Raw genomic sequence first — 20,416 nt, 5'->3', positions numbered from 1 at the left:
ATTCAAAGACCAGAAAACAAACCCATCAAATTGTATGGTGGATTAAGCCTAAATTAGGAAACACTAGCATTCTCCATTTCCTCGAAAAGAATATGATTCTGAATCCATACAGTGGAGAGAGTCAAGATTAGAGACAGTAGAAGCACTAAACAAAATAGGTACTGATAAGGAAACTGATTATATATAATTAGAAGTGCCCACCAAAGTATTTCCATTTTCCAATTAAGAAAAGTTACAGAAAATCTTTCGAGAAGGATAACTCCTTTATGGATAACTGAAAATATTTACAAACGTTATTAGACTATATACATGGCTCCTCCACCGAGCTTCAACCTCAGAGCAATCCAAAAGTGTTCTCCCCACTGTAAGTCATGTATAGGAACCCATCCTCATCTTTGTTTTCTTCATAGATAGCAGACATCATCGCAGCTGTTAAAAAGGAAGCATGTATTAAAAAAGACAACACAAACAAGGACAAGCAAAAGAATACTTGAATAAGACATCTAATTTTTCCTTTACCAGTAGGAGGAAGCACATTCTTCACAAAGATAAAGATGGCTTTCTCAGCACTGAGCTTAATTCTTTTGCGGACAACATACACAAATTGCCCGACAGTCAGATCAGCAGGAACAAGATATCTGCATTTTTTCAATGAAAAACATCAGCAAAAGATGGAATCTAGTCAGGAATAAACAAGTTTTTTAGTGCCTAAACTAGCTGCAGCTAGTACCAGTTTCTAGATTACAGTTTCATTATCAAAAAATGTGAGATGTGATGCTGAAATTACTAGTACACAAATAAGCATATAAGTCCCGCTAGACACTATGAAGGGCCCGGGTATGGGAATATTGTAACTAACTTTTTCTTGTCAATATCAGGGATGTCACTTCTTTCAGCCTTCTCCACAATGACCTGAATGAGAAACAAAACTTAGTATACAACATTAAGGGGGGCAAGCGGATTGAGTATCCAAACATAAGTGCAAATAAACAAAAATCGACTACTTAGTACCGGGATTCTGTCAGGGTACTTCTCCCTAATACGAGCAGCTTCAGCCTGTCGCCTTTCTGCACCATGTAAAACATTACTATAATGTCCACAATCAATGTATATAATACAAATTTTAAGCGAGAGCAAGAATAGATGCAAAAATCATAGTTATATTTTATCATTAAAGCATACAAAACAGAAAAACAATGGTAAACACAACTACACCAGGCCCTTCACCAGTAAGATTTCTTCCTTGTAAATAGAACACATGAAGACTCAACAAAATGTAAATAAGGGGGCATATACAGCCACACTTAACCATTTGATAAACTGAATTGCAGCATCAAGACTTATTAACTACAAACCACATCAAATTAAACTCACCGAGATGAAATTTTTTAAATTTCACACCAAGCAAGTAAATAAACAAAGCAGGAAACAGTCGATTACCCTATTTCACACCAAGGAATTAAATAAACAAAGCAGGAAACAGTCGATTACCCTAAATCACATACAAAACCCCCAATTATTTGATACAGATCATACCGATTTTACAATCGATTAAACGTAGCAATTAACACACATATGAAAACTCGATCCAGGATCAGTGAAGCGGTTAGCTAAAATTAAAATCGAAATTGAATGCCATAAAAATAAAAATCTACCAATCAAAAAGGGAATTAGGGTTGAGTCAACGATCAGAAAAGGGATCATACCGAGAGGGTGCTCCAACTTGAATGAGCTTTTAGCCATGGCGTCCGGCGACAGCAATCTGATTAGCCTAACAGCAAAAGGAAAAGAATTCGAAGAAAATTAGGGATCGAATTCGAGAAGTGATGATGGTTGTTCAATTGAATCCTTAAATAAAAGGGAAAACAAAAAAAATAAAGACTTGAGCCCTACGTATACGCGACAAGAGAATGAGTGTAGGCAACACTTTCTACTTCTCTCTCATATTTATATAACCAAATTTGTAATCTCTTTTTAAATAAAATAAATTAGAATAGGTCAAAATGCGATGGAAAGATCGAGATATATTACAAGGTTTCGATATCAGATTTATTCGTATATTTTTCAGATTTCTCGAGTGAGAGATGGATTCAAATCAGGATATTATGCACAAAATCTGAAAGAACATCAAACATATTTAAAAATTCATAATTAATTAGCCATAAATGTTTAAAAACTGAAAAATTACCTGGTTTTAGATTTTTAAGCGAAAATGCTTTGTAGTCATTTTAAGAACTTGATTCACATCGGATTTATGAGACTATTGCGCTGAGAGTTTAATAAAATTTTGTCTGAATTTATGTCCTGTAAATTTAAACTTCCTTGGTCCTGTACTCATATGGGTTATTTAAGATTATATTTCATGATTAAATATGCACTGTTATATTTGACTCTTGAGATTGGTAAATTTCGTATCCAAAAGAAATGCTCCAACTACCTTGAGACAAAGGGAGTAAGTCATAGTCATCCTCTCCAACTAAAATAATCCAATAATTTAATACTAGATTTAATTTAACTTCCTTTGATTATTGATTTTAATTACCTTCCCGTTTAGATTAATGAATGAATTTTTCTCGAGAAGATCCCGAATTTCTGTTAGTTCTTGTTAAAAGATCGTGGGGTAGTGTATAATAATTCAAGCAAGCTAATAATAGTTGAAAGAGTGTTTTCTGCAATAAAATTTATCTAAGTTTAAGCTGCGAAATAAAATGAGATGATGGATTGAACGACATCTTGATGGTATACCATAAAAGGTATATGTTCGCTAACATAAGAGATACTATTTCATTTGTAATGTATTTTTATTTAAAAAAATATATTTAAGAATTGTTATATTTATGGTCTCGTTTGTCCGACCCCATGATTTTTTTATTTTTGGATCCGCCATTGTAAATGGATAATCATATAATAATAATAATAAGTCATGACAATCGGATCACACCTTCTAATATTCAATCATATTCCTTTAGGTTTATTATATTGCTTGAGTAATTTTTTTTGCAAAATCTAATATACTTAAACTCTTTTGATTTTATTCTAACCATTACTTTACTCTCAGAATTTATCTTTTTTCAAACCTTATTTTCTCATTATTTATTTATTTTATTTTATTCCTATTTTACTGTTACTTTTCTTGACTCACTAAATATTTATTACTTAATGGAATATAAATATTTTCTCTATGCTTAAGAAAAATGCTTTAACACTGATAGAACGAATGGAATATAAATAAGTTGAATCAATACTAGAATTGTCAAACTTACATAATATGAATTCAAATCATGCAAGTTTGTTGTTATGGTATGCATTTGTTAAATTTGGAGTCTCAAAAAAAAGTAAAACACGCATGATTTTATGTCTATATGGTATGCATTTGTCAAATTCTCACACGCCATCACAAATTAGTCTCAAATCTTTTGGTCTTATTGATCTATTGTGTTATCTATTTTATCTAGTGTACCACTCCCTTTTGATTCCATGACATGTCCCTAATTCATCTAATAATTTGTTAGAAAAGCGTAAGCTTTTATCACAATAGACAAATGAAAAGACAATATTCACTAAACAAAAATACAATGTGACAGGAAAAAAAATTCATTTAAAACTAAAAAATAAGATTATATACAAATAAGTTGCTCGAAGCATGATTTAATATCTACATACCCTAACAGATGATACTCACAATACAAAGCCGTTTTATTTTCAGAGACGGATTGTCTGAATTGAAAGTACCATTGGGGTCTCTCTCATCTTACGGAAAGTGCCCTAACTTGACTTGATTGTTTATAACGATTTTATTCATTTCTTTATACTTTACAATTCTACATGATGTTATCATATATTCCTTTCTCTTTTTTTCTCTTTTGAGTCATATCCAGTTTTCAAAACAATTTTTAATTGTAATGTAGATTACACATTTTTGTCATTTTATATACTCCATAGTTAGAGCATAAAAGTTGAGAAAAATCACAAGTTGCGGACAAAGTAACAAATCACGGGTGGGGGTCATCTACTCCAGCACAATACTGTGGTCCATAGCTTTAGAATCCTTCCACAGTAGATAAGACACAAAAATTAAGATAACTACGAAACAAGATATTGAGAGTGGAACTAAGATTTTTCTCTCTTGGAATTTATTGTTAAAAAATCTTAGTTCCGTCACTGTTAATACAATCTCATTAATCAAAGAACGCATGTGCATATATTAATGTAGTAATAAACAAAATAAAATTGAACAACACAGAAAAAATAAATTTTATACACTGTCACACAATAGTGGAAAAAAATAGATAGATAGGGAAGTCCGAGTAAACAACATTAGTGGGTGAATTAATTAAGTCCTATCTTGTAGGGGGTCTTTAGAAGGAACATAAGGTGGGTCAAATCTTCTAAACAGCCTATAAGCAGAAATGAGTGCTAAAACCAGGAAACAGCAGACAGCAATTACATGAAGAATCAATGCTATCTTCAATCTGCTACAGAATTTCCCATAAGAAACACAGCCTGAACTCCATGACACCATTTGATCACCATTGTAGGCCAAGTATAGAAACTCCACCAATGCTGCCACTGATGTCACCATTAAGTATGCCAGCACCTGCTCCATCACATAAAATTCATGGCTTTTATGATATGATTTGAGTAATTGTATGTAATGGATATAAAATAGAAGGGGGTGTTGAAAATTTAAGCAAGAGCAATTAATGCACTCCCATGAAATAGGACATGTTTTGGAAGATATTAATGAGTTGCCAACTATAAATTCAAGATTCCCCAATTAGGAAGATGGGAATTGAATTGGACTTGGTTGAGAGAATTTATTGCCTCAACCAATCGACACTTATCATGCACCGTGCACTTAAATAAGATTGACTATCATACAAACTTTCTGACACTTACTCTTTCCGTCCCTGAAAAGTATGATTATTTGGATCGCCACAGATTTTAATGCATAATTTGTAAAGTAAGAAAAAGATAGAGAGAAAAAGTAATTAAAGTATTGTTCGTGCATGACGAGTCCCACCTCCTTAGAAGAAAATAGATAATTTAGTTTTTATCATAAAAGAAAACAAAATTGGACTATAACCTAAATAGGAACACGACTCGACTCAACTACTAGAGTAGTAGTGTATATACCAAAAGCAGTAGCATTGAAACCTAATAAGTATACAATGCCAATCTGAAGCCTATCATTCCCAGCTCAAGCAATAATTACATATGAAATCAACTCAATTTCATATCTCATTACTCAACTAAGCTCAAATATTATTAAAACAGAACACCAAAATTTACAATTAAAAGAGGGGAAAGAAAACCTGATCAGTAACGAAGAAGAGCCAGGCTTTAGTGAGCAAGCATCTGAGATATGAAGAAACAGCAGCAAACAAAGCATACACAGCAGCAATTGCACTCACGCAAACCATATATCTGCACCAATTAATCATTAATAATGAAAATCTAGAGAGAGAAAACACAGAGAGAAAGAGAGGGAGAGGTGTTTGTTACTTGAGGCCGACGAAGTCATGGAACTCCAATTTACCATAGTCGGAGTTATCCTGACTGTTGTTGATGGCGATCCAAATGGAAGCAATGTTGAAAGGGATAACAAACAGCCTCAGCGAGAAATCCACCAGTTTGAGGTCGGATGCATTCATCTCCTTTAAATTTGTGCTACACTGAAACTGAGCTCCAAATATAAGGAGGAGAAATATTAGAGAGAGAAAGTGATTATGATATGATATCGGTTGGGCTGGAAATTGACAGATGTGTTGCTGAAATATAATGCGGAGTAGCTTTATTGTTTACAAACAGCAGTATTTATATTTAGAATATTTTAGCCACTGCTATATTTGCTAGATCCAACGGTTCTCCTGTTTCTGGTAGGTGTGGGTCATTGGGACTGCGACACGTGTTATCTTATTTAGTGGAATAAGTGTTTAGGGGCTAATAATTATGGTGAAATATTTGGATACTGCAAATTTATCATTTAAATCATGCGTGCTACCTACAATGCTTGGATTATTATACTATACTACTCGTTTTAGCCTCGAATGTGATTTGGACCTCATGCTTAGCTCATTTTATGATATGCAGCCATTAGTATTATCATTGTTATTTTCATTTGATTTTGTTGGAAACAAACATGGATTTAACGGTTACCGCTACAGCTCTCATGGCTGGAAATTTTAATAGAGAGGAAGAGACAGCAATTGTTTGTGTTTGCTAGGAATATGGTTAAATGGAGTTGCGATTAGAAGAATAAAAAAGAAAGAGAAAAAAATAACAATTCAAATGTTTTAAGAAGTACTAGGTGATAAACACAAAATTCACATATTTTACGAGGTTAAACTTAAGATGTTGTGACGGCATATCGTGCTAATAATGTATATTTTCGTCTATATTCCTATTAACTAGTTATGTAACATGTTTGTTAAGTCTTCATCCCTTATTAATTGGCATCGGTTGACTTGACACGGGTTTTAAGAAATGTAGTAGAAAGTAGATTTAAAAAGTGAGTCTTATATTTATACACTCTTCATGTCTCATCTCAAGTAACTACTTTTCGGCACGTGTTTGAGAAAAATAATAATAAATAGTTAAATGAAGAGAAAATAAAGTAAGAGAATAATATAGATACGACTCTCTTCTTGTATATTATTCTCTTTCTTACTTTATTTTCTCTTCCCTTTAACTACTTATTATCATCTTCGCAAAACAACGGTAAAAAAGAAATCTATCACTTGATATGGGACGGAGGGAGTACTAATTTTACAGTAAAATGTGAGTAGAATGAGTTAGTGGAATGTAAAGTCTATTATAAAAAATACTAGGAAAAAATAAGGGTGCCAATGTTTGAGGACGGAAAAAAAAAAAAAAAGAAATTGGTGCCAATTAGTGTGGACGGAAGGAGTAGCATAAAGGATTAAAAAGATATCAAAGATAAAAAAATATGAAGATCGGAGTCAAATTAACGGACGGATGCCATTTAGGGTTCGTCGAGTTCAACAGTCCAACCCAATGGCCCGCCCGTCAATGAGAGTCAGTGGCCAAAATTTTACAACACAACACAACAGTATGCCGAATTCAGTAATCGCCAAGATGGATTGGGTTATCCAAATATGACCAAAATTAAAAGCTAAATTTTCCTTTGAAGTAGAACAATACTCATCCAATTGGAATATGAAGACTCAGACCCATATAACTATCTCATTCCAGACCATAATTCATAAGTTCAAAGAGTCATGACACAACATCCAACATCCATACCAGTTGTGGGTCAAGGCAAGAAAATAAAAAAGACTGAATGAATTCAAGATTCACCCAACATGTTTTATATATTTGTTTATTTATGTTGTATTTCATGAATATTGTTTTTTCTATTTGTATATGGGTATCTAAAGAATAAAATTCTAAGATTTGAGAGTAAACGATTGTTTTGATTATTTATTTCTGATATCAAGACATGAATTTATTTATCTATTTGTGAGATAATACATCTGATTTCTGAAAAAGTTTTGGATGATTAGTGGTGTGCTATGGAATCGAAGGAGGAGTAGTGCACTAGACAAAATAGATAACACAACAGATCAATAATACCGAAATGTGTGACACTAATTTGAGAGGACGCGTGAGATCATAAAATCTGTTTGGAGTTACAACATATGATGCTTTAATCTCATCTAAAATGAGGTTTAGAATATATCAGTGATCGTTTAAGTAATTACTAGAATAATAATTGAAAGAATCGGAGTTCATGATATCAATAATTAAAATTCTCTCTTTTTTTCATGATTTAATCTTTATTTTGTAGTTTATTTAATTGTTATTTCAATTTCCAAGTTAAATAAATCATTCTTAAAAACTACGTTTGTTCCGATAGTATTTGACGGCTAAATATTATATACTTCATCCTTCCCAAAGAATATGCACTTTAGGTTCGGCACAAATTCAATGCAAAATTAGTAAAACAATATATGGATAGAGAAAAAAAATAAAAATAAAGTGATGCCAAATGGTCAGACCAGCCATAAAAATAAAATATTAATAAAAGTTGTTATATTTAATACTGATTTACTTGGAATTAGTTCATCTTAAAAGTAATAATTTTCTAAGACTGATTTACCCTTTATCCACAGATAATTACATGTAAAAACTTGAGTAATCAAATCATCTTGGAAACATTCAACTTTGTCTATGCCTCATTTTCGTTTCTTAAGTCAGATTTCTATTCAGTTTTTTTGTAAACTTTTATTTATTGTTTTATATTTTGTTATTTAATTGTTTAATATATATAACTATTTTTAAATCAGAATATATATATCTTTATATGATATTAAAATTTATAATTGTTGATTATCTATATAGATTCACTTACAAATGAAATAGTTTAAAGTATATTATATTTAAAATTAATATTTAAATAACTTATAAACAAAATAAATGTAAGCATTATACTATACAATTATTTTATATACTAAATCAAACTTTTTGAGAAAAGATTGTTCCAATATTAAAAGTAAATATAGAAAATATATTCTTATTTCATAAAATATAAAATTGATGGTTGGAGATTAATTGAAATCTTAAATGGTTCAAAAAAAATTAAGGCACAAACTATTGTGCAATTCATAATAAAAAATATCCATTGAAATCCTCAACAAATCAATCAAATCAAAATTAATTAAATCATTAATAGAATATGTGATCAATTATAAATTTTTTAATTTTTATATTACATCTAAAAATTAATAGAAACTCTTAGTTGTTCAGTTATACTGAATTTGAACCCTTAGAAGCGGCTCTTCCCACGGCGGAGTCACCATTGACCATCATTTGAGAAACTTATCTAGTAAATTAAAAATAAAATCAATCAAAAACCCTATGTATAGAAAACATAAGTAATTATACCTTGTGTAAGTTATTTGCTAGTGCACACTCTTGATTTATGTCAACTTTTAAGATATTTGGAAATCAAATTCTTAAGTTCAAAACAATAGCAATATGTAAATTGTTATTTTGAAAAAAAATATTTTTGAAAATAAATACTCCTCCGTAGTCCGTCTGGTGCTACTTACAGTCTTCTTTTTGAGTTGCAAATCAAAGATCGAGTAAATAGTGTAATTAAATTATTATTTTAAGTGTAATAAGAGGACACTTAATTAACTTTAATATATTAAGTAAATACTATAATTCTTACTTCAAATATAAATAGTTTTAGTAGTTTGGGAAAAGAAAAAAAAGGCGTGAATAGCATTAAACAGAGGTTGTAGTCAATTTTATCAAATGAATTGTCATTTAAAATTACAAATGATACAATAAAGTTCTACAAAACAAAGAATCTTTATTTTCATAAACAAACTCAATTAATACAATATTATTTGAATTGATTCTCCAATGTTAGTGTAATATATTGAAATTAACAATTATACAAATTTCGGTTTTTTAGGTTTATAGGCATGGATTATTTGATAATATATTAATTATTGGATTTAAGTATTAGTTATTGAATATTACTACTTGATTGTGGATATTTTGATTCCTACACTAGTCGGTCAGTTATCAACAGATAAGTTAGTGGAGGAACCGATAAAGATTCGGGTTTGATTTCGATAATAAGGTCAGCCAAAATCTATAAGCGATTAACTGGAATCGACATAATGAGCAGACCTCGTTACAATATAACATAATAATGTAAACAAAAAAATATATGCAAATATCTATTTTTGCAGTACATTGAGACATATTACACTATAATTCAATTATTTATAAAAAGATAATGATGTTAGTAATAATTTGAAAACTTAAAGTTGTGTCATTTATGCGATTTATGCGGTTATAATAATAGTAATTAGATTATTTAACTCATTTAGAGTCTGAACTGATACTAATTTAGATGTGGATTTTCAATGTTAATTTTGTTCTTAAATTTAAGAGCAAATTTTGATTAATATCTAATTCATATATATAAACAAAAATTTATAGTATATTTTAAAATATTTATAATAATATAATAAACAAATTATACTATAATATTCATACTAATTACTAACATATAAATGTTAACCCCTAGTATATAAATAAATACTAATCATATCAATGCATAAGATACTATACTATACTATATTATACCACCTCCGTCTCATTCTACTCACACTTTTCCATTTCAATTCGTCCCAAATTATTTGTAGTATTTCAATTTTAAATAATGTAAGAATTATAACAGTGCGAATAGCCTGAGACAGAGAAAGTATATATATTAAAATAATTGATAATACTAAAATATAATATTATACAAATATTATAACTTAATTTATGAATTATTTTTATTTTTAACGGTACTATAAAAGTGCCTAAAAATAAATAAATTAGACTAAATAAAAGATTAAAATTATACCGCCAAATCCCCACTCCAACCATTAATCAGACCCATTCTCCAGACACCAATTCCCATTACTCGAACTCCATGGAAGAGTTTAACATTAATTTTATTAGTAAAGGGTTATTTCGTAAAGACATGTAAACATTAAATAGACTTACTAATTTATTTTTTGTTTGTTATGTATATTGACCAAAATGTCCTATTATGGCCAGCCATAATGTGGTCATATAGAATTACCCAATAGAGTATTGTTAGTGGAGAATGAGTCTAATCTTATTAGAGAGAAAAAACTATCAAAATTAAAAAACGCATATTCTTGTGGGACGGACTAAAAAGGAAAGAGTGCATATTCTTATAAAACAGAAAGAGTATTATGTTAACACTAATAAATAGTACATCATTGGGCTAGGCATGTCTTGAAACCATTAAAAATAATCTCATTAACTTTAAAAAATCTTCTCTTGGTACAATTAAGATATTGTTCATTTATCTTCCATTCTATTTTGCAAATTTGTCTTGGTATGTTAATTAGAGAAAATACTGGAAGGATCAGTATAAACTCAATCAAAAGTAAACCCAAAAAGGATGTAAATAAGCAAAACCTAATAAATTGCTATCCAACTAGAAGTCAAATTTGTAAGCAATTTTCCAAAAAAAAATAAGTTCTCTCTTTTCGTGATGAGTATATTGGAAAAAAAAAAAAATTAAGATGTAAATGGGGAATCTATTCAGAAGTGACAGTTCAAAATTGGACATCCACAAACCACCAGGCATAGTTTCATTAACCACATTAGAAAGGAATGCACAATAAGCTGCCACCATTGTCAGATCAAGAATTTTCACAACTACAAAAATATAATGAACATAGCATAACTACTGCAGCTGAAATGATGTTAAAATGGAAAACACTTACACTAGTAATGAAAGTGGGCTCAAAACTCCCACCAACACTTTACTCAAGCTTTGCTTCTAACTCTCAAGTATGTTTGCTACAATGATCCATCTCCTTGCCTAAAATGGGAACAATGTCTCTTGCAGCATCTTCCTGTTTCTCTATCCCTCTCTCCCTCTATATATATTGCATTTACATAGTGAGAGCTGCATTCTGTGGATGATAAACACGATGCATCATGACGTTGCAGAGCCGCATTCTGTGGATGATTCTCACCTTGAATTCTCTGTCACGTGCAACTCTACACGCGTCAGAAAGCGGCATCCCACAGGGCTGTCTCGCCTTCTCCACATCTCTGATGCACCTCCTTAATCCTATCAGCAGAATTGCAAATTCCGCTGCAGCTCCAGTCGAATGAAGCAACACAGATGTTGCCAGCCTGGGCCTTCCACTCGCAATCTGAAACAGGTTTCGATATAATCAAGACTGCATCGCATTACTTCTTATATAGTTCAGCTTTCAATGCATTTTTCATTTTCTTATTTGGACCCCCATATCTAATAAAGAGCGCGATTAAAATACACATACCAGGTGGTGTTCCACAACATAATCTTCGGTCATCAATGTGTTCCACATCCAATCCAATGAACCAAGATCCTAACGAGACATCTTCATTTGTGTACTTGTGCAATACGTGCCTACCAAAATGAGACTATGTTATAAATTTTATACCAAAGGAGAGGTGAAGAGAACAATAAAAGCTAACTAACCTGTTTGTTGATATATAAGTTGCTAAATCCCTGGAAATAGCATATATTTGCCCTGTCGCATGGCGGAAATACTTGTTTCCTTGCTCACCAAATTTCCAATATTCAGGTTCATAATATCTTGCTCCCCTGTCAACAAAATGCCAAATATGATGCAACTAACCAACTCTAAACTAAATACTATGTAATATTACTAATATATATATACAGACTGTTACAAGCTGATCAGTCCAGTTGCCTTCTTACTTTTGAGCTAGGACAGGCCCAGATTTCATGCATCCGATATAAACCCTTGGCTTCGAACGATGCCTGGCAAGAGTTGCTCCGAGTGACCCTGCAGATTCATTCCATATTTCCATAAACACAAGGAAACAACAGTGTACGGAATGAGTTACAGTGTACTACTTTACAAGTATTTCAAACTTCAAAGTAATAAAAAGCCCCTTCACATTGCCTTCCTTTCTGTTGATGTGTTACAATAGAACGATAAAGAAGAAAGCTAGCTATTATATAAAAGTAGGCCAAATTACATGAATTGACATAAACACAGGATATATCATGGATGTGCTCCGTATAACGCCTTTTCTTGAAATTCAAAAGCAAAACCCAAGGGGCTCAAACCTATAATAGATAATGGTACCAATTTCCAGTTTTTGCTATTAATCAGTTCCAATAGGCGGTATATTAGATATAGTGTTAAACCTGGAGCCAGATTTAAAAGGACAATGAGCCTTAAAATGAAGAACGTAGGCAAACTCCACAAAAGATGAGAGAAACAGTCGAAAGATATCAAGTGTTACAATAAGATATTGTCAGTAAATGAAGCTCATTAGACAGGGCTAACAAAGTGAGTGGTGATTCACCATAGGAAAATGCTGTATTACATAAGATGAGGCAGTACAGCAAGATAAATAGACAGGCCTTTGTTTGAGGAGAGCATCGTGTGGTCCTCTATCTATTCCATAAGGAATCATTAGGATATCTATTCCTTAACAGTTAAAGAAGGAACAAATCATTGATATATAAGAAAGAATTTGCGTATTCATTGATTATAATTAGGCATTTTGGAGAGATCCATAAGCAAGGCCATGCGGGCTATCCAAATAAGAGTAATATCATACCAATGTGAAGTTAGTTTGATCCATCAGTTCTAACAAACATGATGATATCTCAATGAGTAGAAACTAAACTAGGAATGATACTTGACACTTTACCTATGTTTACATGTATATCAACAGGTTAACTTTCACATAAAGATCAGTATTAACAAATTGCGAGAGAAGGGAAAGAAAACTGCAGCTTACCTATGTTTACATGTACATCATCATCAACTTTTACATAAAAGTCGGCATCCCAAAGCGTGAGAGCAGTGATAAAATAGGTCTTTGTCTTGGCTGATAGCTCAAGGTAACCCTCAACATGTTCCTACACATATTTTTCAAGCAAAAAAGCTAGCAGTTAGAACCAGCAGTATAGAGCCAAGTATTTGAAGCATTATTTATGACAAGACCCACATGAGCCAAAGCCAATGTGTGATGGTACTTGAAGACATTAAGCATGAATACAAAATGGCAATACCAGTCTCAGAAAATCTCCGTGTTTTTTATCTTCTGCTTCAATGGCTCTATCAAGAATACCACCTGATGTGGCACTGGTCATGAAAACAAAGGAACCATATAGACATGAGTCAGTTTAAGCTGTACACACATTAAACTATGAATGTTGCAACTATATTCAAGTTAATAGGATATCGAGACATGTGCTTGACCTGTGACCAATCACAAATCGGATGATAATGCCCTTTTCTTCCTCAAGCTTTCTGCGTTTATCACCTGAATTGCACAATGAAAAAGAGTAACTTCACAGGGCCTAGTCAAATAAGAGAATTTGAAAGAGAACAACATAATGAAAGAAATCAAATAATAAAAAACCTTGTAGCATCCATGTAGCGCGCAATGAATCTCTTCTCTTTCGACTGCTAAAAGCAGTGTTAATGCCAACTACCATCAAGTATTTTCTCTTTTTGGCTAACCCAGGATTCTTCAGCTCTTCAGATAAGAGAGAATTTCCGAGTAAGGAATCCTGGAGGGTCCTAGTGGAAGCTAACTCCATCTCCAAATCTGAAATTGTTTTATCCAGAGCCCTGCAGTTTGTATACGGCCATGAGTGACCCAATATATGTCACTTATGAGAATATAAAGCATGTCGTCAGGGGCAGAAGAAGAAAAAAAGATTAAGAGGGGCTATGTCTTCTAAATCTATTTGAGAACATATTCTTTAGGTGGTTTGATAATTGATAGGGGCTTTATAATAACAATTTACGTAAAACATGAATAAATTTAAAGATATTATAAAAGAGGAAATGGTTTGGTATGGGCTTAAGCCCCTTGAACTCTCTAGCAGTGTCGTCCATGCACGTCGTAGGACTGGAAGAACTTACTCCGTAGCATGAGGTGTCTTTGAAACTTTTGCAAAAACATCCCTGGACTCACCCGTTCCATCCTTCTGATAAAATAAAAATAGCATCTTTAACCAATGAACAATTGTTCTTTGCACATTTAAGGAAAGACACAACATGTAATGTGCTTGTAGCACTAATACTTGGTCTAATGTTCCCTTCAACCGAATGGTAAAAGTACTCACAACTTTTGGATCACAACCATCTGAAACTAAGTTATGCTTTTCATCTGGCCCACCAGTAGAATGGGATAAGTCTTTAGTTTCTGGAACTGCCCACATTCTGTTACGAATAAACTCAAAACAATTAGAAATGGAGAAAAGAAAGAAAAAAAGAGTGAAATATGGGAGAAACTTCTGTTAGTTTAATGCTAGGCAGATGTTATTTACAAGTCGGATCAAGAGAGACTATAGTAATTCCCCAAATTTTAAAGTGAGGTACATGATCCAAAGTTAGGTGTGTCATATGTCTTAGTCTATTATCAGGTCACCAAATGACATGGTTATTGGTCAGCTTTCCTTTAGAACGAGAACATCTTAAATCTAATAAAAAACTCAACATGGTGCAAAAGTGCAAAAGTGAAGGCTGTACCATATCTCTGAATGATCCAACATGGTGAATTCTTTTGGACTATAATTATATCTATTCCTAGGTCTGTGAAACGAAAATACCTGAGCATGTTGAGAATCAAGAATTCATTCTTTAATTTAGTACAAGGCCACAATATATATATATATATTAGTGATTATTGTGATATTGTCAATTTTTTCGACATGCGATCCTTTAGTGATATTCATGATTCTACTTCCTCTACATAAGCAGATGCTCTCTGTGAATAATAAATCTAGAGAAATAACATAATCAAGCCATCCGGACATTCATCTATGGTTGCAGACCACAAGCTCTCTTCAATTCTAACACTAAGCTCGAATTCAACACTTCCCAAACAGGCCGAAAAACACGACTCATCAACACCTCCACAGTTAGCATGGGTTCATAATATCATATCTTAACTCTACCACATGGAACCATTACACATCTCATTTGCAAATCCACACAATAAAAAAGGAACTCACTCAGCCAATGCCAAGAGTTGGAATCTCATCAATGCTTTTAACTATAAAATGTGGCTAGCTATCATATTTCCCTGTACCCATTACAACTAGCATTGTTTTTATTGAAAAAATAAATACTAACTTGATCAACTTAAACTAAACAAAATAAAAAATCGGAAGAGGTAACCTGTCGGTGAAGAGCATCCCAGCAAAAAAGCATCCAATGCAGAGAAAAAGAGTGAGATTTCTTGAAACACCCCTCTTCGAAGATGACTCACCCCCTCTGCTCTTCAAAGACATTTTCTTTATATTTCAATTATTCCCAAATAACCTAATCAAACCACAGATTCATCTCCAACACCCCTGCTATGGAAATCAAGAAACGGTTGTAAAAAGCTGAGTATTGCACTTGGCTAACCAATTTCAACTCCAAAATAATTTTTTTTTTATCTAAAGTAAAAGTCTCCAGTCGTTCTTGCACCTGAGTTTGAATGAGACTGGTAATTGAAATGAAAGAAGAAGAGGAAAGCGTTGAATTTGTGCAAGTCTACAACTGTCCCCTGTTTCTTTTTTTTTTTTTTTTTTTTTTTTTTTTTTTTTTACTTTTGTGGCTGTTTTTATATTTACATGTCCTATAAAATTAGTTTTATTTTTCATTTTAGTTCATTCCAACAAAAATACATTCTGTTCATTTTTAAAAAAAAAATTTCCTTTATGAACGGGTTGCATTCTCTACTAATAATATTTCAATTGCTATATTTTTCTACATCTCTCGTACTTTGTCAATTTTATATTAAAACTCGTATCGTCCTCGTAATTTCTATTTTTCGGAGAAAGTATTAGTAACAGCAGCAGCTTGATTTGATAGTCTGAACTCCCAAGTTTAACAATATATGAAGAAATTAAGTTTCATAACCATACCAACTTCCAACCTACAGTTAGTTGACTTGTCGGTGAACTTGCACCATTGCTTCCGATTTTATTGTTGCTCCTTATTTCATAAATTATAAAATTTGAAGAAAAATAAAAAAATTTAGAAAATATGCAAACAAAATATATGCAGTTTATTCCTACTCTACTAAAATGGAGTTATTTTGGAAAGTATCCTAAAAAGAAAACATGGTTGATATCATATTTATGTGGAATGGAGTACACATTAAAGAAGTGTTGCCGATTTTGAAAAAAAATTAAGGTAGGATCATTTTCAAAGTTTTGCGAATTATTAGGATAAATAAATTAGCATTAAAACATATTCCCATGGATATAGGCTCGCATCAGTGAATTAACGCTGTTCTCGTAATCAATGATTATAAATAATTTCGTTGAAACATATTACTAATCATGTTATAATTAATTTCGTTTAGTTTAGCAATGAACCTGAAGCAAGAGGCCATGGGTTGATAATCAATTAGCACTGTTTGTCCTAATTATACTCAATTAGAGTGGATATAGTGGTATACTGTGACTAGGGTATAAATTTTTAAACTATAACAAATATTAAGTGTTTCACGATTTTATAAATTTTATACTACAATAGAAATTATTGAATCTGGTTTCGTTTTTTCCAAAGTTAAGACAAAAAATTAAATAAACACGAAAAATAAAATAAAAAGAGCATTGTTTATTATCAACCGGACACTTGCCCTCATGACGTTGAAACGTACTAGTAGATTAGATATTTGGACTCTTCTATAATTGATGATTTATGACTCTTCTTTAATTGCTAGGGATAAAAGGTCTATTATTTTATAGGGATAAGAACAGCGTATTGCTAAAAAGAAAAAAATAATACTCGTTCCCTTCCGTCGTAATAAAGACAGATCATATTCTTCACTTCTGAGAAAAAAAATTAGTTCATTTATTTTGAAAAAATAAAAATAAATCATTATAGTAGAAAAAAAATTAAAAAAGAGAATAATACTTAACTAAATTATAGGATTTGATTAACTGAAAATTTCTTCTATGATTGCTAGGAAGAAAAGGTCCATTTTATAGGGATAAGAATAACTTAAAAAAGAGAAGGAAACAAAATAAAGTCACTACTAAAAAATGGCTTTTTATGGCATTTCAAAATGCCACCAGTATTATGTTAACATTAATCTATAATGGCACTTGAAACAAATGTCAGCCCCAATGCATGTAGTAATAGATTATGTGTAAGTAAAGATCAATCATTGCTACACTCAAAAAATGTGATGAAGAATCACATCTAATGGCACTAGAAATTGCCACAACATGTTCTATTAAACTACACCAATATACTTGGGCGAAAATTTAAAGAATACCCCCCATAAATATATATTATTGCAATTTCATCCTGCATTTTATATAATTTACAATCTAGTCTACAAATTTCTATAATTTATATTTACATCCTTCAAATATTAATAAATTATATTTTTAATCCTTCAAATACTTAAAATTATAATTTTAATACATCCATATATATATATATAGGGGAGTGATCAATTGCTAACTCATTATTTAATTGCTAACTACAACTAATTTAAGGCCACATGATTTTAAAAAACGTGTGGTCTATAATTTGCCACGTGTAATTTTCGTTTTTATTAATTAAATCGAAAAGGATAAAAAGAACGCCTATCCAAATTAGGGTTTTGGATGAAAATGTCAATATAGTGTTTCGAAAATATAAACACAATGCTTTGAGAATGTCAATACAAATTTAGGATTGACATTGTATATGCTTTATATTGACATATTATCTTAGCTGCATTGACATTAACCTGTGTACGAAAAATACGAAAATTCTAGATTTTTTTTTTCAAATTTTGACGTCGGAACATATGCATGTAGTATATCGTTGGAATCCGTATAAAATTATCTTTAATTTGATATATGTTATATGAATTTAAAGTTTTGGAATTTCTTTTAAAAGTTAGTTATAACTAACTTGACATTAATACCCCTATTGATTTTTATTGGAATTAATCCTATAGCCTTATTGACGTTTTTTGTTGATCGTATTGACATTTTGTGGTTGATGATCTAGGCCTTTAATTTGAATATCTAATGACTATTATTGAGTTGTAGTTAGCAATTAAGCATTGAGTTAGCAATATAACACTCCTCTATATATATATATATATAGAGTCCCATTATCCACAAATTCATTCTTAAAGACCGAACCACCGAACCCTACTAAATTAGGGCTTTCAGATCTGGTTTTTTATGGATAAGATACAGAAATTTATAAATCATTTTAAAGAATATATTACTTCATTTAGTAGGTTTTTACTTCATTCCAGTACGTAAATGTGGTTTCGCCGTCGCGTGCCGTTCTTTCTCTCTACGATATCTATCACCACCGCCATGGCGCTAATATGGTTTAATAAACACATGGAATAATATAATAAATTATTGGAATGAAGTATGTGTAGAAGCATTTGAAGTCCTACTGGAATGAAGTAAAAATCTTATCCAATGAAGTAATAACGTTTCTGAATGAAGTAATAAACTTACTTGAATAAATTGCATATTTAAATGTTAATCAAGCAAAAACCCACGTCAATGAATTTGAATGAAGCATATGTTGAATCATTTCAAAACCTACTGGAAGCAAGTAAAAACATGTTGTAGTTTCAATGTATTACGTACAGAATGAAGTAATAAACCTATACAATGAAGTAAAATGGGCTAGTAATGAAGCAGAAAAATTTTTCACAGCAGCACATCTCATCAAAAATCCTAGATCTAATGGCCCAGATTTGGTCTCTAGTTTGGTCTTTAAAATTGGTTCGACATTGATCACAACTCTATATGTGTATATATATATATATATATAGAGTATATATAATATTCTACTTTCACTTCCAAGATATATAAAATTCATAAAACTATAATTATTCATCCAACAAAATTTCATAAACAACAAATTAAAATATAACGTCACATTTAAACAACAAAAGTTCAAAGTATCTACTGTCAAAATGTAATGTATTTTTAACCTACATACTAAACAATACTAAAAGTGTTGTTCATCTTCTATGTAAAATACACAAAAGGTACTAGAACTAGTAAAACCCTATCTATCCAGAAGTGCATTGCTTGTTTCTTCAGATATGGCCTCTTAAGTCTGTCAAAAGAGCAACTGTTCTTACGACACCACCTGAAACATTTGACTTTAAAAATCTGGAATTATACATAAACAACAATTATATATATGTACTATGTACTAGAAGAATTTAAAAAACTGTAAGAAATAAAGTATCAAATAATGAAATATAACCAAACGGGAAGAAAAACGCACGTATCAGAAAATGGAGGCACAAAACTTTGTAACTATAATTATGGTCCCAATTCCAGAATATACTGTTTTTAGATAATGTCAAAGTATATAGGCTATGAGCAAGATACAATAATGTTATAGGAATATAAAACTTAGCACAATCAACCTGGTAACTGACATAATCATGTATATTAGCATTGAATTGCTAAGATAATTGCTTCTGAAAATTTAGCAATAATAAAAAAGTTTGCTTTATTGTTTCACATCAAAGCCATATGTATAACATGAGAAGAAAAGTAAAGGTCAGAATAATCCCTAATACAAGTAGCATAATAAAATGCATATACCAAGTAACTAAAATACAGAATTTGAATAATTGAAAAGTTTTAAAACTACTTGCTCCAATTAAAGCATCGTGATGACCAAATTATGGAAGGAATCAAGAAGAAAATAATAAACGCTTGATTGAGAAATTTTCTAAGATTTTCCATGAAAGTTACGACTCTTAGGGCTCGTTTGGTAGCTATGTCATATTTCGACTAGACATGATACCATTATGATAGTAATCATAGTTTCGATAAGTTAATTTACATATATTGGATGTTTGGTAGAGTAAG

The 20,416-nt window shown here is 31.3% G+C and overlaps 3 protein-coding genes across 4 annotated transcripts; all 3 read right to left on the bottom strand.

Moving 5' to 3' along the window:
* Nucleotides 1-162: 162 nt before the first annotated feature.
* Nucleotides 163-1,980, bottom strand: LOC125216872 (autophagy-related protein 8C-like). 2 transcript variants are annotated; one of them, XM_048118650.1, is made up of 6 exons: nt 1,894-1,980; nt 1,707-1,771; nt 1,012-1,067; nt 860-912; nt 520-638; nt 163-429 (listed from the first exon to the last, which is right to left on the bottom strand). In XM_048118650.1, exons 2-6 carry the CDS (start codon nt 1,741-1,743, stop codon nt 335-337), a joined length of 360 nt encoding a protein of 119 aa, XP_047974607.1. In that variant the 5' UTR covers nt 1,744-1,771; nt 1,894-1,980; the 3' UTR covers nt 163-334. The 2 variants fall into 2 exon arrangements, with proteins under 2 accessions (XP_047974607.1, XP_047974606.1); XM_048118649.1 differs by lacking the exon at nt 1,894-1,980 and having other exon boundaries at nt 1,707-1,869.
* Nucleotides 1,981-4,273: 2,293 nt separating this feature from the next.
* On the bottom strand, nt 4,274-5,780 carry LOC125211709 (CASP-like protein 2D1). The gene is made up of 3 exons (XM_048111613.1): nt 5,506-5,780; nt 5,316-5,427; nt 4,274-4,597 (listed from the first exon to the last, which is right to left on the bottom strand). Exons 1-3 carry the CDS (start codon nt 5,652-5,654, stop codon nt 4,334-4,336), a joined length of 525 nt encoding a protein of 174 aa, XP_047967570.1. The 5' UTR covers nt 5,655-5,780; the 3' UTR covers nt 4,274-4,333.
* Nucleotides 5,781-11,126: 5,346 nt separating this feature from the next.
* Nucleotides 11,127-16,107, bottom strand: LOC125215767 (probable beta-1,3-galactosyltransferase 2). Its single transcript, XM_048117303.1, has 12 exons — nt 16,032-16,107; nt 15,738-15,913; nt 14,681-14,777; nt 14,478-14,542; nt 13,969-14,180; nt 13,806-13,869; nt 13,616-13,688; nt 13,342-13,462; nt 12,284-12,371; nt 12,041-12,166; nt 11,859-11,968; nt 11,127-11,729 (listed from the first exon to the last, which is right to left on the bottom strand). Exons 2-12 carry the CDS (start codon nt 15,848-15,850, stop codon nt 11,581-11,583), a joined length of 1,218 nt encoding a protein of 405 aa, XP_047973260.1. The 5' UTR covers nt 15,851-15,913; nt 16,032-16,107; the 3' UTR covers nt 11,127-11,580.
* Between the last annotated feature and the right edge of the window lie 4,309 nt (nt 16,108-20,416).

The sequence above is a fragment of the Salvia hispanica genome, chromosome 3 (assembly GCF_023119035.1).
Source record: "Salvia hispanica cultivar TCC Black 2014 chromosome 3, UniMelb_Shisp_WGS_1.0, whole genome shotgun sequence".
Lineage (NCBI taxonomy): Eukaryota > Viridiplantae > Streptophyta > Magnoliopsida > Lamiales > Lamiaceae > Salvia > Salvia hispanica.
The sequence above is the reverse complement of the archived record's forward strand: the minus strand, read 5'-3'. Positions and strand labels throughout refer to the sequence as shown.

What these genes read in the sequence shown, in the direction of transcription:
- LOC125216872 (XM_048118650.1), bottom strand. Translation starts at nt 1,743, where the DNA reads ATGGCTAAAAGCTCATTCAAGTTGGAGCACCCTCTCG. An exon ending in CAAGTTGGAGCACCCTCTCG is followed by an intron (nt 1,068 to 1,706) that starts GTATGATCCCTT and finishes TACATGGTGCAG; the next exon opens with AAAGGCGACAGGCTGAAGCT. An exon ending in AGTACCCTGACAGAATCCCG is followed by an intron (nt 913 to 1,011) that starts GTACTAAGTAGT and finishes TTTCTCATTCAG; the next exon opens with GTCATTGTGGAGAAGGCTGA.
- LOC125211709 (XM_048111613.1), bottom strand. Translation starts at nt 5,654, where the DNA reads ATGAATGCATCCGACCTCAAACTGGTGGATTTCTCGCTGAGGCTGTTT. An exon ending in CATGACTTCGTCGGCCTCAA is followed by an intron (nt 5,428 to 5,505) that starts GTAACAAACACC and finishes TAATTGGTGCAG; the next exon opens with ATATATGGTTTGCGTGAGTG. An exon ending in TCTTCTTCGTTACTGATCAG is followed by an intron (nt 4,598 to 5,315) that starts GTTTTCTTTCCC and finishes GTGATGGAGCAG; the next exon opens with GTGCTGGCATACTTAATGGT.
- LOC125215767 (XM_048117303.1), bottom strand. Translation starts at nt 15,850, where the DNA reads ATGTCTTTGAAGAGCAGAGGGGGTGAGTCATCTTCGAAGAGGGGTGTT. An exon ending in GGGATGCTCTTCACCGACAG is followed by an intron (nt 14,778 to 15,737) that starts GTTACCTCTTCC and finishes TATTCGTAACAG; the next exon opens with AATGTGGGCAGTTCCAGAAA. An exon ending in ATGTTGTGGAACACCACCTG is followed by an intron (nt 11,730 to 11,858) that starts GTATGTGTATTT and finishes AACCTGTTTCAG; the next exon opens with ATTGCGAGTGGAAGGCCCAG.